This window comes from Magallana gigas, chromosome 5, assembly GCF_963853765.1.
Source record: "Magallana gigas chromosome 5, xbMagGiga1.1, whole genome shotgun sequence".
NCBI lineage: Eukaryota > Metazoa > Mollusca > Bivalvia > Ostreida > Ostreidae > Magallana > Magallana gigas.
In genome coordinates this window covers 38,037,941-38,056,497 of record NC_088857.1, presented here as the reverse complement: position 1 = coordinate 38,056,497, position 18,557 = coordinate 38,037,941, and the positions used below count along the sequence as shown (strand labels likewise).

Sequence of the window (18,557 nt, the reverse complement as noted above, 5' to 3'; positions counted from 1 at the left end):
GCTCTGACCAAAATAAATATGAATATTGAACATAAATCTGCCCATGCAAGCGTTTAATGATATCCTATTCATCGTTAAAAGGCGATTAGAATAGCAAATTTTAAAATTGTTTAAAAAGAAATCTGACTGTAACAAAATAATTACGGATACAACTTTCTAAATTTACAATACTTAAAATAACTAGATACGTCAAAACATAAGCTGACCTATATCAATCATTTTTGCTGTAAAATTGAATATATTTTGTATAGCTTTGTAAGGAAATGTTCCTAGTGTTGACCTCGTGACGTCACTGAAGCCTTGTTATCGCCTTATCGCATTTTCTCTTGATTAGATTTCTAAAAGAGGTTAAAATAGGCACTTTGAAGAGGCTTAACTCCATTATTTTTGCATCGATTTCGATGCGGTTTTCGCATTAAATTTTGGTAAATAAATTCTATGACATAAGTTCGACATTGGCTGGACTGCAGGTGCCCTTTTATAAATCAACATGCTCAATAATTAATAGCATGACTAAACAAATTTTTGGAATTTTGCGCAGAAACCCGTCGAAACAAATCTGTATATCCTGCATAATATTTTTGGTGGAAATGCGTTGCTACACACATAGCAGTTCTTAAATCGTCGTACGCCGATATGGGACAAATGAAGTCCGCCCTGTTTAATTTGTTCCCCAAAACATGAAATTTGTTATCACAAACTGTGTGAAAATATGTTATAACCGATTTTAAAAAACCGATATTACGAATTAAAACTTTGAAATAACGAATTCAAGAATTCGTTACTTCAAATTTAATTTGTTAAAACAGATTTTAAAATTTGAAATAACGAATTCAGCGAATTTGTTATAACAGATTAAATTCGTTAAAACGAATTCCTAAAATTTGTTATAACAAATTTAATTCGTTATAACGGATTCAACAATTTGTTATAACGATTTAAATTCGTTTTAACAAATTCAAGAATTCGTTATATCAAATTCAAAAATATTTTTTGATAGGTCCTAAATGGGCTTCCGTAAGATCTTTTAAGCTTTCACTTATTTTTATGCATAACTAAATACGTAACTGATTTAAGTCAAAACCGGAAGTAATCGTAAAAAGTAAACTGGACTATAACATGTCATACTATGATCACGGTAGACAGTACTTGGATGGATTTTGATATATTCAAGCTACACAGCAGCTTTTTAACTCAAAATCAGGGGAAAACCCGCAGTGGTTGTTGAAATTTGCATGTAAAGATTCAGAATTGGGGGGGGGGGGGGGGGGGTATGGGGAAGACAAATACGATTGCGGGAGAAAATTGTCTCCCGCGCGGGAGATAGGTTGGATGCGGGAGATCTTAGATTTTTAGGCCGTTTTGCGGGAGTCTCCCGCGCAATGCCGGAGGGTTAACAGGTATGGTTTAAATTTGCCGGGTTGGAAGTGGGTGGGGGGGGGGGGGGGGTCCAGACAGCCCTGGCCCTTCCCCAAGATCTGCACATTCTTCTCTGTCACTCTCCCCTTCTTTAGTTATAACTTTTATAACCTATTCCTAACAACCTATTACAAAGTAAATCTGAACATCTTTGCCAAATCATTTCCATTCAAGAAGATATTGGACCTTGTGGTATAGACAACAGATCGAAGAAATAAAAATTTGCTATTCTTTGATCTATATGTATCCAAAAGTCTGTCATAATGGTAAGCAAAGAACTACAAGTGCGTTGTACACTATTCATTATAAACTGTCTAGATAAAATGTATACCTGTACAATATTGCTACATAAATTAATTAGCTACAAGCACAACAGATTTACTGACACTCATGTTTATTGTGTAGATTTACTAGATTAAATAGAACCAGGTTAATTCAATTAAGTGAGTGAAGTGCATACTATAATTAAGCTATTATTTTTATGCCATCTAATTAGACTCATTAATCTTAGGTGTAACTGTTTTCTTTCATAAGAGATTGAGAGAAGGAAAGAAAACTCTTTGCTAAAAACATATTGTATTGTATATTAGGCAGGCTCATGGTGAAAAATCTGGTGAATTATTGGCAGTTATATACAGAGTTTGTCAGCGAGAGCTACATACTCTATGTAATACTGAGAATACTCCCTGTAGCCAGTGTTTATATATCTCTTGCTCTCCCGTTTCAGGTTGTCTTTATATGGAATGGCCAATCTTGCAGGCAGGCATCCCACTGAGCAAAGACAGAACTTTATCATCTGCATGTGGTGGAGCATTCCACTTCTATGCTTGGGGGAGGATAGGTTTCAGATTTTACAAATATATATTATTTAATTTGTTTTAAATATATATATATATTTGCATCCAGTATTTAAAAAGTTATAAGAATTAGTAAGTTGTGAAATTTTGATTTTTAAAAGTCATAAACCCATTGCAAGGTTTCTATTTTTGGGAGTTCTATTCCAGTTTAACCCTCAGGGGCAATGGATTGGGTCCGAAGTTGTAAGTGAATGCTGTAACGTGGGAGATGCTCCTTGCTTCTTCTTCCTAACAACACATTCCAGCAGACGATAAAGTTCCTGGCAGCCATCTTTGTTTTCGACATCTATAGGTAGGGTCTCAAAAATTTTGCATTCAACCCATTCCAACTTTGTCAAACTTGAATATATTTCAATATTTTGATAGAAATATATAGCCCTGTGTGTTGTGAGGTTTAAAATACCATAGAGTTTTTATTTTATCTCTTAATATTCTAGCAGTAATTCATGACAGTTTGTTTTCCTCCCTGATCTTTTCTCCATGTTTCTAAATTTTCATGTCTCCCCTTCCTCTCTCTCAACCCATTATTTCAACATGGATTACATATGATTGGCAATGACTCTTTCTACAAAAATAATATACCTGCTTGCAGCTTTTGACGAAATGTTCATACATGTATATACGGTCAGCTTTACACATGACAGTTGCCACTTGGAGCTGTCAAACTATCCAGAATGAAGTTTCTTATGAACACATTTCCAAAAATAACACCTAAATACTTTCATTTGTTACTTGAAATATATGAATATGTTAGAATGTTTAATGAAACAGGTATTTTATGTACAAATTTTGATATTTATTTACTTGTAATTCTGGGCCGGTACATTTTATGATGTTTTTATGACCTTTGGTTATGTTTCAAAGTTTTCCAAACCTAGATAGACTAGGCCAAGTCTAAGGCAAGAAGATAAGTACAATATCAAATTGGTTTTGTTTCTTTTGTACATGTATATCATATTTAGGATGTATGACATGCAACATGATGAATATTCTGATATTAAAAGAAGAAAAAAATACATATAATGTTAACATTCTTTAAAAAAAACAACTAATTCTTAAGGATTTATTAAAATCAAAGGTATAAGCATGTCATATGTACTGGTAGACATGGAAGCAACTTTCCACTTCTGGATTACACTTGTACAGAGTAGTACATGTATATGTTATGTTTGGTAGATTTGCTTATGACACATGACATGTGTTTTAGATTAGTTCTGTTGAATGACAAACAGGTTAAGTTTGTTGTTTAAGCAAATTTTCAGAAGATATTTGTCAATGAATAATTTGAATACTCTTGGTAGCTTTGAAAGTATTCTCTTTTGAGAAGTGGATATAAGCATATAAGCCTACATCCACTTTGTGGATGTAGGCTATGCCTGTCTACTTCTTAAAAGAGAATAGCTTGTTAAGGGGTAGGGAAGCTATTGTGAACAAGATGTTATCTTCGTTATCAAGGACTATATTGAAAGTAGATAAACCATAGTACTATCTAAAAGGTCTTTGTTGTATCTGAAATTATAGTGTTGCAAACTGAGTTATCAAGAATAAGCTGTACTTATTGTGACATCAAATTGGAACATATTTTATAGATGATGGTATTCCATATAGAATGTCAAGGAACACTCTCTCTAATATTTCAGGGCAGTATGGCATATGATAGATTTACTAGGGGATTCATGATATTCATCCACTTTCATGAAACAAATCCTCTATGAATTATTATATTCCTCAAACCAATTTTTGTTACTGTAAACGTATCTTTTGAGTAAGTTATCAATTTATAATGGAATGATCAGTGCTTTTATAGGATTATTGCAAGAAGATGCTCACAAAATGTTTTTTTTTTATATATTTATATTCTTTCAATATTATATCATTGGCTTCTGAACATGGATCAGTGGTCATGGATGTTAGGCAAGTAGCCCAAAGGTTGGTGGTTCAAGCCCCACTGTGTTTATCGGTACTTAATGTGTATTGTGTTGTTGGACAAGGCCCTTTCTTTTCATCGTTTAGTCTACCCAGGTGAAATAGAACTGTTACATGTTAAATTATGCTGGCAGCTAATCTGCAATAGACTTGGGTCCCATGTAGGTGGAGTCAATGACTCTCATCCACTTCTTACCAAGGGATATAAAGCTGGCCCTCTAATTTTATTTTTTAAGTTCTGTAGTATGATTAGCTATGTGATCAAGCTTTGGTATTTGGTATAGAACTGTTGTGGCACATCTTTCAGCGAGAACCATTCAGATAATTGATTCAAACAAAATTATTGGAAAATTAATCAAGTTTTTATTGAGATTGTGCAGCATAAAACCTACAAGTGTTTTCACATTAACATACCCCCCGGTACTAGGTATATTTTGTATTTGCAAGATCTGCATCTGTCTTCAAATTACAACAGGGGGCTAAGATTAGAATGTTAAGGATGTTTTGTCTATCAATCCACTGGTAATTGAAAATTTAACAGCATTAATTTTCTAGGGATCCAAACAGGTTTTAATGCATGTATGTATAAACTCTTTTCACATAAATCTTTCCTGAGATATCAGAAAATAAGCCCACTCCAGCTTTCATGCTTGGGTTTAGATCAAGAAACGCATCAGCTAAAAATAAATCCATACATTCCAGTGGTAGGAATTTATCTTGAGAAGCAATTTCTTTTTCTTACACATAAACCATGTTCCAGGTTTTTTTGCGTTTTGCGTGAGTAAAGTTTCCCTATTATTCTTCTCTATTCCTGGGCAAGGTAGGCAGTTTGTCCTCTTTACCTTCTTTTGCTATTTTGTAATGGTGAATTTATAGACTGTAACTTTGAAATATAGTAAATATTGTCTAAAATTTTGGTCTATTTTTTATTGTACGGATAGTTATGCTGGAATTGCATGGTACATTTTTTTTTAATGGGAGTAAGGGGGAGGAGTGGAGAGGTGTAGGGATTTGCTCCCTGTAGCCAACAAGATGACACTTCCATTGATAGACTGTTAAGGGTTCCATCTTTTTCTTTGACTTTCCTTCTAGTGGGTCTCGCTATGCACCCATCGTAATAAAGTTATCTGAAAGTCTTTTTAATTAATGGTTGTTTATTGAAATTATGTCAGAATAATGGAAGTCCAATCTTTTTAGTGGTAACTTGAAAACAAATACAGTGTATATATAGGTAGTATAGATATACACAACAGATGGTGTACAGCAGCATAATGTAACTCATATTGGAATACATTAACACACTTTCATACTTAGTAATGCGAACTCTCAATAAATGCCACAATGACTCTGTTGACTGATCCCACACAGACATTGGAACTCGCAAAACATGTTTTTTGTTTAGTAAGTCAGAAATTAAGTCATACAGCTGTAGATGACATGATAGACAAAGACATCTTATTTACCCCCCTCCCCATCCCCCTCCCCCAACTACCCTTACTATCTCTGTACTTTTTAGCTTGAGGCATTATGTGTCTTTAGATGTATATAGATAGTCAGTAGGGGGTAGGAATGTGCTGCCATCAGAAGCACCCACTGGCATCATCCTCAGTAGTAGCAGTAACAGCAGGGGAGCATGTGGTTCTAGTTTACAAATATATCACAAGTCAGCATAAACACCCTCACATGTAGCCCACTCCTGCCTCTGGTTTTCTTGTGTGATAAGTCAGCTTCTTTTGTTGTGAAGGCTTCCCTATATAGTACCTATTGGTGAGTTAATTGTGGTTGTTTTGTTCTCTTTGTTTATGGTAAGATTTGGAAGTCATTGGAAGGTTAAATATTGTCTTGTTTATTTATCTATGTCATAGCATGTTATCAGTACATGTACACCATAAGTACATGTTTATCATTTTGAGCCGTTTTACGTTCCCTCAACTTCTATGATACCACTATGCTAGTCTCTATCTGACAATCAGTTGATTTGGTACACAATAATGGTGTGCCTATAAATGTAGAATAAGTTTTTAGATTTGCTATACCCAACCTTTTTTTTCACTGAAGCAAGGATCATTTGTACTAGAGACATGTTTCCAATTCCAGAATGAGTCATTATAAGACTAAAGTTGCTTATCTTTATGTCATATTTCTGAATAACTACTGGTTCATGTTTATTCAAGTGACTGAAATTTTAGACCCACATTGCTAAAATATTTTAACTTTAAAAAAATCATTTGAACTTAATTAAACAGCTGCGAATAGGTGTTCTTTTCCTTTTCAACTGGACAGAGAACCTCTGTACTCAGGTAGTCAGTATCTTTGTGCTCTTGTAGTCAGTATCAGAATCTGTAGGGAGATGGCAAGTTAAGTTTTTAGAACATGTACCTAGAGCTATTGAATAGAAAATTACAATGTGTTCAAATGTCTCAGTAATAATCTTTACCCATATAGTAACTCCTCTTTAAAATAACTGCTCATGAAAGCAGATTTGGATATATTTTTCAAATGATCATGCACCTGAGTTAAAAAGATGAGAAAATGGTCGATCATGAGAAAGATCAAACACTAAGAATATTTTTCTTCAACTTTTCTATGAAATAAAGTTTATTAATTAAGATTTGCAATGGTTAGACTTAAGTTTCCTAAATCATTGGTGTTGGTCAAAACTAGGATATATTGAATCAGCATGATTTATTGAAAATTAGTCTGAGTAGATTGAATAAACTGATGATATCGTGATAATCAAAGGAGATGAAGGTCATCACTGGCTTAATTACCATACACATTCTAATTAACACCCAGGGTGTTTTGGGAATTAGGAAACCTAATATTTTATTGATGCTGTGAGATGCTGTTATGAAATGTCTAAACTGTATGTAATGTGAAAATATTAGGAAATTGCATTTGTAAAATGAATAGAATAATGTTCTGAATAGGATTTGTTTGACATGTATTTATTGATAAGCCATTGCATATCATGATTTTCTGATATTATTTCAGGTTTCTAAATTTCCAACATGTCTGACGACGAATCTCACAATCCCCCGTAAGTATTTCTCTGACATTATATTTTGTTCGCATACCTATATTGTATGCAATAAAATTTTCTCTCATTATTTTTTGCCTGATTCGGGTGCAATGTCTTTGGGTAAAACCTAATGTGACTAATGCTAATGAAATCTAGGGTAATTTAAAAAAGTGATTTTAATTATAAAATATATGTATCTCTTAACTGCAACTTTCAGTATGTTTGAATGTAATCAGATGAAAATAACATGAGGCGAAAATAGCCCTGTATAGAACACCGGTACCAGTATATAGAAAAACAGAAATGCTTCATTAAGTCTTAGTTTAATTCTATATTTCAATGAAATCATGATTTATAGGAAAAAAATTTATTATTTATGATTCAGTTTTGTTCAGACATACATATCATTTACTGAATTTTAATTTAATTGATGTAGACCTCTTTGACACCCAAATTACACATCCAATATATGGGGTAGAAGAAAAAAAAATAAACAGGCAGAACTTTTTTAAGAAAACCACACACATAGTTAAAATCCATTTATTAAACTCTGCTATTATGAAACACATTTGTTTATTTTCAAATTGGACAGCCAACAGTGGAAACCTTTTCTTTTTTAAAAATTGAATGCTTCTTTATTTGTTTACTTATTTGTGCACCTGTCATCATTTTCTTTAATATGGGTCAAAAGTTTTTCAAAGATCTGCAAAAGACTTCTCTGTGTCTGAGAAATCATGTGAAGAAGTTTCAAAACATTCTTTTATCAAATTTATTTGTAAGAGTATCTGTAAATTGTCACTTCCTATGACAATCAAGAGTATTTGTCATTAAACTTGAAACTTTTATGAATTTTTCACATATTTTCAGCAGCCAACTGAGTCAAGTTTAGGTCTTTTTGTTAAAGTAAAGCATAGATAATTGAAAATTTTCTCATGTTTCAATTTAAACTGCAGAAGTTTAAATAGGATGGACAGTTAACTTCTTTTCCAGATAATTTTGATATGCTCCCTCTCACTTCCTCACCCTTCCCCTGTTTATTTTTGCTTGCCTTTTACAGATTCATTTTCAGTCAGGTACAGGTTTGCTTATTCTGTATGCGCCATGATCAAACAAACATTGAATTGAAAATCATGTTTTTTACAGAGAGGAGGTTACAGATGCGTAAGTTTTCATGCTAAGGCTTAGATAAACATAAACATTAAACAAACACAGAGAAAGAACTGTATTGATGATCTTATTAGTAATATTTGTGAAATACAGCTTCTCTAACATTTAACATTCAGTGTTGTAACCAAACTAATTTGAATATTAATACTTAATAACCGTCTTACTATTGTTGAACTGAGTTTTTAGAAGATATAAAATCTAAGATGTATATCTGATTCTATATGCAAGTAACAACTGATTAATAAGGCTATGCATGGATTATAGATGTATCTAATGAATGAGAGGATTAAAAAAATGTATATAGAGTTCAAATAACAGGCACTAATTTTTCTCTGATAGCCCCGAGGAGGTTACATTTGTAGCCGCCCCCGTTGCACCAACTCCGTGAGTTTTAGATTTGTATGTGTGCTGAGCTGGTTTGCTTTTAGATATACACTGGTTAGCTGATTGATCAAGCTAGGAGAAGGATGTCTATGGAATTTGAATTATTTTTGGCATTTAGCTATACATAGTGTGTGCAGTTATTGCTGTTTTGAGTATACAGCTAGTTATTTTTCATTGATACATAGATGTGAATCTTTTGAATATGAAGATTTTGTGAGATTGAACATGGATCTATGACTGAGATGCTGTTCATATTGGTTTTTAATTCTTTTACTGGAGCCATGCAACAATATGAAAATGAATTGTTTGATGTATTTCAATTGAACCACCAAAATCACCTTTACTACAATTATTATTCTCTTTTTGCAACAAAATTGAGTTTTAATTGATTAATTTTAAGTTTTCTTTTAGAATACGGTAGACTTTATATACTTAATCTTCCAGCCTACAAAAAATATTTGGTTGGAGTCCATCAAACAAGAATATGTTGAATTGTGGCCTGATGAACTTCAGCATAAGCTTTAAGAATTTTTAGACCTAGATGAATATAGATAGTGTGTTTCCTATTCCAACCTGTAAAAAGGTCATAATTGAGGGAATTTAATACATGTTATTGTTGTTTTCAAACTTGGCCAGGCAAATGGCCCCTTGTGTAAAATCTCAAATACACTAAACACAATTTTCGTGTTTCTTAATTGCTGACGGCATTAGCATTAGACATGTACGAGAATTCTTCAATGTGTAACCCTTTATAACATCTATATTTAAAACAAATATTTCAATAAAAAAACCAAGGGCTAGCTGGTCAGTGAAGGAAGCAGAAACACACTATTTAAGTATCTTGACCTAAGTGTCAATCAGGTCACAGTGGGTCATATATGTGTTCGAAGTCTGGGTAGTGTTGTGAGATTGATTTAATATTATATGATAGATTTTATAGTAAAATGCAGATAAAAAAAAAATATTACAGGTATATGATGCATATTTGTATTGCATATGATGTATACATATTGAGATACATACACTAACATTTGTTTAAGAGTTTATGTGTAATATACAATTAATCAAAGCTGACTTCATGATTAATGATTTTATGCATAATGTGTTCCATTGGTGAAGAATGTTCCAGAATGAACCATGGAGAGGTTGGTAGTGTATTCTTGGTTCAGGAGATATGGATCAGTGTAAAAAGGAACAAAAAACAATGATCTGGTAATTCTTATTATAAATGAATTCAGAGACTTCAAAATCAGTGGAACAGAACTTGATCAGCTCTCCTGTCAGTCTTGCAAAGTTATTCTGGAGAGCTAAATTGTTCTACCTGCTCTTTATGCTACCACCCATTCCACGGTTATTTCTGGGTAAACTGTTGATTTCGTTTAACTGATATTTGTAAAACAGATCAAAAAGTTAATCTTTAGTTTCTTAGGCCAAAAATTGCAAAGTATAATGTGGCAAGCAGGTATTTTACTTCATTTTTTTTATAAGAATAACTCAATTTGTAATATTTTTCCTTATCAATAATCTTACTTTATATGGCAGTGAGTGAGAAACTAAAAATTAATTTTTTTGGATATATACTGCATGTATCACAATCGACAAAAGAAAACTGTTGTTTTAATACATAATATTATATACATTAAATTCTAATATTAATTTGTTCACAGTTTCACATTAGAGTTAGAAAAATAACTTTTTTTTCTGCTGCATGGCTATTAATCACATTTGAAAGGTGAAATTTTAAGTTGTCATGTTTTCTCAATTAAAGGGAAGTAACTCCTACTGAGCAGAATGAGCAGTAAGTCAGTTTATGTAAAGTGTTGAAGCATTGGTAGATATACAGAGTGATGAGATTCCTTGTAGATCAGCCTCATAGTCAGGATTGAGGTGTGTGTACAGTCTAGATGGCTGCTGAAGTTATTATAAATAACAATGAACTTATTTAGGAGCTAGAAATAAACTCCAAAATTGGAATGGTGTGGGTAGTCTGTAAAATTTCAAATAGTATGTGTGAAGTTTTCTAGTATAAATGCCAAGTATTTCTATTGATGACTGTTATGTAGATTATATAGTTTTGTGGTTTTACATTGCTGTAGATCTTAGAGCTTTGTGATTATTGATTAAAACAATGAGAGAGAGAGAGAGAGAGAAAGAGAGAGAGAGAGAGAGAGCATGACTGCCGTAACAATTTTGTGTGAAATTAGGGGGGGGTGTTGTAAAAGATTATACATGATTAGTATTAAAAGCAGGTTGTTTTTGCATGGTGTGGTTTGACAGTTGTTTAACTTGTAGATCTAGCGATTCTGCTTAATATTTACATGTATATTTTTAAGACTTTTGTCTTAATTTTACAGAGCTTCCGAGAATGAAGCAAAGAGAGCTATGGAGGTGAGTTTTATTTGACATACTGGTATATTGAATGGTTCCTTTGTTACAATGTGGTTTACAATGTTTTTTTTACTGATTCTTTAAAAATATTTAATACGAAGGAGTTAAACAACTTTGTTAAACAAGAGTTTTCCTTCATATCTGATAGACATTTTACCTAACAATTAGTACCCTATGAAATAAACTTTACAGGAAGCAGCCAGGAGGAAGGCTGAGAAGGTGGCACAAGAAATAGCCGAGTTTGAAGAGCAGAGGAAAGAGGAACGCGAGAAAGAACAACAGGAAATTCAAGCTCTCCGTGAAAAAAGAGTAAGTATATTTGTTCATTAAAATAAAAAGGTATGCGAAGATGACATACAGTTTGTGAAGACAGAAATTTGTTTAAAAGTTACTTAAACCAGCTAAGAATATTAGAAGAGAAAAATAATTAACATAAACTTTTTTATGTTTTTTGGTATTTGGTTAGAGTTATGTGCCCTTTGTAGGAACAACGCAAGAGGGAGCGAGAAGAGGAAGATAGGAGGCTGGCTGAAATGAGGGTACAGGAGGAGGCCCGCAGGAAGGCTGAGGAGGTAAGTGCTGTTACAACAGGTGCTCTTGCTCCCTGTGCATTGTTAATTACTGCAATGACTCATGTCAAATTGGCATGCACAGATTCATCTTCAAATGTGTCAAATTTGATTTGTTGATCTGCATTGTCATCAAGATGAAATCTTGATTTTCCTATACGCATGTTTTATTGATACCCGGTACAAGTTTCTAGGAACTAAGAATCTGCGACCTCTATTTTTCTAAAAATTGGTGAAATTAAATTTGTATAGTACATCATCAGTTTTATATCATAAATATATTGATTCTTATAGATTTAGAAGTGTTTCAAAAACAACTCTTGAGATTTTAAAATTCACAGTTGTTGGGTTTTTTTTAGGACCATTGGTTAAAAATAACAAGTTTGTAGAGATATCTGTAAATTTGATATTTAAAAACTATACCAAAGAATATAGTGATGAGCTATTCGATGAAGTTTTATAACAACAAGGTCTATATTTCACAGGAAGAGAAAAGAAAGAAGAAAGCAGAAGAAGAAAAACAGAGAAAAGAAGAACGTGACAGAAAACGCAAGGAACAAGAGGAATGCATTAAGAACATGCGTAAACCAAACTTTGTCATCACCAAACACAGCGATGGAGAAAAAACTGGAGAGGTAATTAAGAAGCTCTATTCAGTTATTTGTGCATTTTTTCAAATATTAATTTATCAAAATTCGTAGAATCCAACAGCTGTTGGTAAAGTTCTTATCCTAATGCATCTGCCACCAAAACTTTCACAACACCAGATTGTGATTTTCTATTTAACTTTGAAAACGCATTGTTATTTTATTATGATTAAATAAGTTTTTAAAAAATTATAAATATCTGTTTTCAAGCAAAGGAATTAAATTTAAAGTGTATTTGCAAATCTTTATATCCAAACTTCCTCCAACATGTCAGGACGGGGGGTGGGGGGGGGGGGAGGGAGAATGGAGTACTCCCTTTGGTTTAGATTTGTTTTCTGACAATGTGTTTAATGTAGGTGAGCATTGTCATGCATCGATTTAATGTTGAAATTATTTAAAGACTCCGCAAATTGTATCACGTTTTATTTTACTAAGTCCTGAAGAAAATAGATGTTGCTTGTATATTTAGTTTATTTTATATATATTTACTATGATATTTATGATCCTTTTTTCATGTATTGTATACAGCAAACATTTTGTATCTTCACTATCCAAGGGTTTACAGTCTGCTCCTCTCCTATACAGAGGAGAGGTCTGAAAATCCTTGGCTAGCAAAAATGACATTTGAAGCATATTTATTTCTACTCTGTGGTAAATCATAATACTTCATTTGGAATAAATAACTTCCATATTTTAAATTTTTTTGTATGGATTAATGTTACTCGACAAGAATTTTCATAAAATCAGTTATCAAGATAGTGCAAAAACATTTTTCCTTTTCGTATGAATCATCATCAGGAGAACAAGTCTTAAAAAACTTTTAAAGATTCAGTTTAATGGTACATACTGGGTTTGCTGGTAACTGCTAGTTACAAACAGCTCTTGATATATGTATCCGTAGCCATCATGCTGGCAGAGTAACTGTTCAATTCTCTGAAATGTCAAGTTCATCCTTATATCTTTTCTTACTTTCATTTTCTTATAGACAGAAGAGGTGGGTTCTTTCAGTTGGTTTTCAAATCCAATTCCTTTTTCCTTGCACTGGGTTGGACAGTGATATTTTTTTATACTTTCCCTTACAATACATAAGCAGCTGCCAAAACATTATGTAGATCAGTAATAATGGGAATGGAGAATGATGTGCTTGCATGATCAGCTTAAGATTAAAAAGATGAAATTCCATAGGCAATTTTTTTACTGTAAACCAATTTTTACTATTCATGACATATTTATTATAACAATTTACCAGTGCCAGAGACTATGTAACAGTAGATGATCTTCAACATAATGCATATACGTTATTAAAAAGACTGCATGGTTGTAGCAAGAAATATTTGCAATGATGAGGTAATAACAAGTAATCATTCGCAATTTAATGAAGGTGTTACCTGCATGTAATTTTCTAAGCTCCAGCTTCAACTTTTGTGATGTGTAGACTGCAGTTTTATTTGAAGTTTGAGTTGCTCCCCTTTCCCATCTTTAGTTGGATGATATCAAAGATGAACAATATGGCTGGATCAGATTAACCAGGGAAGGTGATATTTAATTCCGTGCATAAATTAAATTGCATTGTAGAAGACCAAAAATAATGTTAGTTGATAAGCATATACTGGTTTGTTCCTGCAGGTTTCTTAAGAACGAAGATTATCAAAATGACCTGGTAACAAAGGCAGTTCCATCAAGCTTTTATTTCTCATTAACAAAATAGCAAGATTATAAAAAGGTGTTGATAAAATCTTTAAATTACAGTTTTTTCCTTGGCAAAATAGTAATATTAAACATCTGTATAAACCTTGTATAATGTGATCATGATAAAGAATTTCAAATAATTCCTCTAAACCAATGAGGCCCAATTGAAGCATCTCTAAATGTAAAAAATGTTAACATCCAATCTAAATACACTTTACTTGTTTGGTGCCCATGAGTGTTTTGTTTAATAGACATAAAAAATTCTACTTAAGATAGATTAAATTATATTTTAGATCCCAGCACATCCATAGATTTTTATAAGAGGAAACTAAGCAGTTAGAATTGATGTATTTGTAGACTAATTCATTGGACTTAATCTGTTTACTAACATGTAGTTATAATTTCCAATTTGATTAACAATAAAACTCTTGAAAGTTTTGCATGGAAAATTATTGTACTTTTTTACTTCATAAATTTTTATTAATACTTTTTAATTGAAAAAAAAAGATGTGTGGATATTATAATCAACTGAATATAATTGTTGTAATACTTAGAATTGACATTTTAACTGTATAAATTGTTGTTGTGGCTTTCATAATTCTTGCTATTAATTAATTTTAATTTGTTTCCAATAACTTACACTGAGCTTTACATTACATAGCCTCTGCTTCTACACTCTCCATTAAACCTTACATGTACAACGGTTACTTTAATGATCCATTATGGATTTTAAAATGAATGGTATGTATCTCTGTGTTTTTCTGTAGGAGAACGAGCAGGGAGAGGTCCAGAAATCTAAGGAGCAGCTTGAGGCCGAGAAGAGGTCCTTCCTGTCCCAGAGGATCAAGCCCCTCCCCGACCTGTCCGGACTGGACGAGGAGAAACTGGCCGAACAGGCCAAGGAGCTCCATAAGGAGATCTACCGCCTGATGAACGAAAAATACGACATCGAGGAGAAGTTCAAGAGACAGCAGTATGATGTAAGTATAGGCTGGTCCTGGGGAATTTTAAACTGCATTGTTCTCATAACGTTAATTAATCAGAAAACATATAAAATACTATTAGTGTAATGCCTACACATGAATTCTACTCTCTGCAGTAAATATATAAATGTATAACTTTGTTTTGTAGATGATTGAACTTGCAGAGAGAGCAAGACAGATGAGCAAAGGGTGAGAATTGTATGTGTGTGAATAATTAATAAAATGGACAATACAATGGGTAATAAAAACCTGTTTGTAAATGTTTTAGGCAAATATCCATGTGTAATTTCGATACTGTTTTTCTTTATAATAGAAAAGGAAGAAAAGGACTGTCATCTGCACAGGTTGATGAGTCGTAAGTGTGCTTTCTTATTAACATGTATTATAAGAATGCTTAAAACACTGTCATATTGTAAGTTTGTAAATGTGGAAATCATGGATTTGTTCAGGTAAAACAAGAAATTAAGTAGTGGTCATTCTCCAAAAAAAATTTTTGATGCTAAAAGATATATGCGCTCAAGTTTATGAGTAACAATAAAAATATATATTAAATCATCCTCATCATCATTGATCATTATAATAATACATGAAATGTTTGTTTCCTCAGGTTTGACAGATTAGCAGACAAATTCGCCGGTGCCCCAGTGAGTACACAAAACATCAAACACTATAAACATGTACACAGTGTACAGATATCTGTATGGTTCATATGATTTGTTTTTCAATTATGGCATAATCTTAAAAATATCTTATTTTATGTTTTTTAAGGGGAGGGTCAGTTTCTATTAATTAGCTTTAATCAAATTAGAAGAGGGTATATTTCTCGATACTATATTGAAAATTTCATTTTTGAAATTGGTTTTTAAGAAATAAATATTGGAAATGGAAATAGTATATAAAACAGTGTATTGTTAATTCAAGCAAAAATTTATTTTTCATGTTACCATTATTAGTTTTAAACCAAGAATTGCTTTCTCTTTCTCTAGCCCAAGATCCAACTATGCAGCAAGTACGAGCGCCACACAGACCACCGATCCTACGGCCAGAGATTAGAACTTTTTGAAGAGTTAAGTAAACCTATAGAACCTTCCTTCGTAACCAAAAAGACAGAGGGCGAGGAAGGTGAAGAAGGCGGGGAGGAAGACGCGGGTCAGGAAGAGGGAGGGGAGGAGTAGCTCTCTCCCCCCACCCCTCATATCCTGTTAGCCTAGGTGTCAACAGGTAATGGAGTGTGTCGTACTTAGCTGAAGCATCCGACCTGCTTGCTAAAGTGTGTTCCTTGGTGTATAGCTCTTTGGACATGTAGGTCATTGAGTTGGGCTTTGGTTGACCTAGATCCACAAAATTCTTCAGAACAGGCATGGTTTGGGTTTTTTCTCCCTCTAAGAAAAACTTGTTGTAGCTTTGGGTTGTCTAAAATAAAGCTACTACATCAACTACTGGTATCATACTGTGGAATTATGGGATTCTGGAAGGGGTCTTGAATCTCATGGGGGTACTCTGTATCCACTTATATAAATTGCTATAATTTAAATGTCCAGTTTTTATTTGAATAATCATATCTTAAAGGAAATACTGTAAATTCCTTATATCACGCGAGTACTTTATTCTGCTATCTTGCTGTTTTGTATCAAATCGTGAGAATATAAAATCACAATCGCTAAACTCGTTACCTTATTTCTTATTGTTCTCAAGTCTGAAAAAATAATGGCGAGCTTCTAAAATCCGCGAAGGGTACTTCTCACAATTTTACACGGATATTAATTCCTCGCGTTTACCGTAATTAGGAATTTACAGTAAGATATCCTCCACAAATCTGTAAAAGTGGAAAATCCACAGAAATTGTTAAAAATTTAAATGATTCCACTATATGTATAAATGAACTACGACTGCTCGTGTTATGTATATGGTTGTTGTTTTTGAGAGAAAAGAAACAAAAAAGTGAACTGTTCTGTTGTGTAGTTGGATGAGAATGATACATTTATTGCAGAACTTGCATGCATTCTTGTATAAATGGTTTCCCATTTATAGAAATAATCATGTTCTACTACAATATCTGTCTCCTAAGCTCTTATATCAACATGAAAATACACACACTGCAAACCATGACCATGTTGTCACCTGATGAAGATGACTGTTTAAAAAAATAAGTCTTTTCTTTCTAATGAGGCCTTACCCTCGTCCTCATTGGCATGGGCATGTACAAGAAACCTTGCTGTGGAAATATTTGACTGCATTTTAAATGTCAAAATGGACTTTTTGATATTAGATTTTTACAGAAAACGAGTAAAGTTTCATTATGATTAAGTTGAAATAAAATTATATTTTATTTCAAGTTATATCAAATCTAATTTTATGTATTTTCATGCAATGGTTGGTTGTTTAATTATCAGCTATTTTGCCTTTGATTAATCAAGCTTAACTAGAAAAATTGATGTCATTTAAACACAATGCTTTGTTTCTATTTTTTTAGATTAACGCAATAGAAAAAATAAACCATCTTCAAAGAGGCGACATCCCCATGAACAGCCAAAATGACTTGATTGACTGATAGCAGTAGAGAGAGGATATAGATTCTTGTAACTCTAATGACTATGTGTAACTGCGTTCACTTGTTTTTAATCTCTTGATATCCTAGGCTATTCATTTCTTTAGCTTTGTAAATTTTTTTGTTTTTATTTATGAAAAAGTAAAAATGTTAATATTGCCATGTATTGTTTCAAAGGATTTCTTTCGCATGTTGTTTCTGAAGTCCTTTGAAATAATTGTATAAGAAACAATAGTCTTGATATTGAACATACCCCAGAAGGAACGGAAAAGAAGATGGACTGATTTTTTGTGGAGGAAGTAGTTCCAATGATTTAAAGTAAACTGTCAACAATTGTTCAGTATTTCGGGTGGAGTAAACAAAATGGAGGGTTTTTCATTGAGATCATCTTCTTCCACTGAAGACAGTTTAGGTGATAGGCAGCAGTCTATTGCTTTATATATCTATCAATGTATGCATCCAAGACTATGTGTGATATGACTAGTCCTTATAGACACAGTAAATAAACTTGGCCAAATCCTTGCTCTTTGTTGGCGTTGTGTTTGTAAGAATTATTTCCCTTTGACTGCAGCTGATCTTTTTGTTGGGTGTATGTACATAAAATATATGCGCATTTAATTGAAAAGGAAGGCTGGGTGGTTTATAATTAAGACTATATTATAATCTCCTTTACAAGGAGAGCTTTGTAGAGAAATATAGGAAAATGATCTTTCAAAGCTAAATATTTAAAGAATTTTTTTTAATTAAATGATAGTTTGTGGCTTAAAAAATCTTTAAAAATTCGGTAGATCTGTTTGATGTATAATTTGTTGGCCATCCAACCAACATGAAGCCCATGGGCCACATCGCTCACCTGAACAACAATAGACATGATTCAGATAAAATCAGCTTTATGGAGTCATAAAAATTATACAAAATATCTGAACAATGTCGTTCAAAAGATCCTGTATAAAAAAAA

The 18,557-nt window shown here is 32.8% G+C and overlaps 1 protein-coding gene across 9 annotated transcripts; it reads left to right on the top strand.

Annotated features, from left to right (window-relative positions):
- The first annotated feature begins 2,419 nt into the window (after positions 1–2,419).
- On the top strand, positions 2,420–18,121 carry LOC105348570 (troponin T, skeletal muscle). Of its 9 annotated transcripts, none has more exons than XM_011458058.4 (15): positions 2,420–2,568; positions 7,197–7,242; positions 8,368–8,385; positions 8,731–8,775; positions 10,544–10,573; positions 11,130–11,163; positions 11,356–11,472; positions 11,649–11,735; positions 12,218–12,367; positions 14,836–15,048; positions 15,200–15,240; positions 15,365–15,406; positions 15,659–15,695; positions 16,038–16,272; positions 17,525–18,121. In XM_011458058.4, exons 2-14 carry the CDS (start codon positions 7,214–7,216, stop codon positions 16,224–16,226), a joined length of 1,032 nt encoding a protein of 343 aa, XP_011456360.2. In that variant the 5' UTR covers positions 2,420–2,568; positions 7,197–7,213; the 3' UTR covers positions 16,227–16,272; positions 17,525–18,121. The 9 variants fall into 9 exon arrangements, with proteins under 9 accessions (XP_011456360.2, XP_065941071.1, XP_034322898.1 ...); XM_066084999.1 differs by having other exon boundaries at positions 2,424–2,568; positions 16,038–16,118; XM_034467007.2 differs by lacking the exon at positions 8,368–8,385 and having other exon boundaries at positions 2,424–2,568.
- The last annotated feature ends 436 nt before the right edge of the window (positions 18,122–18,557 follow it).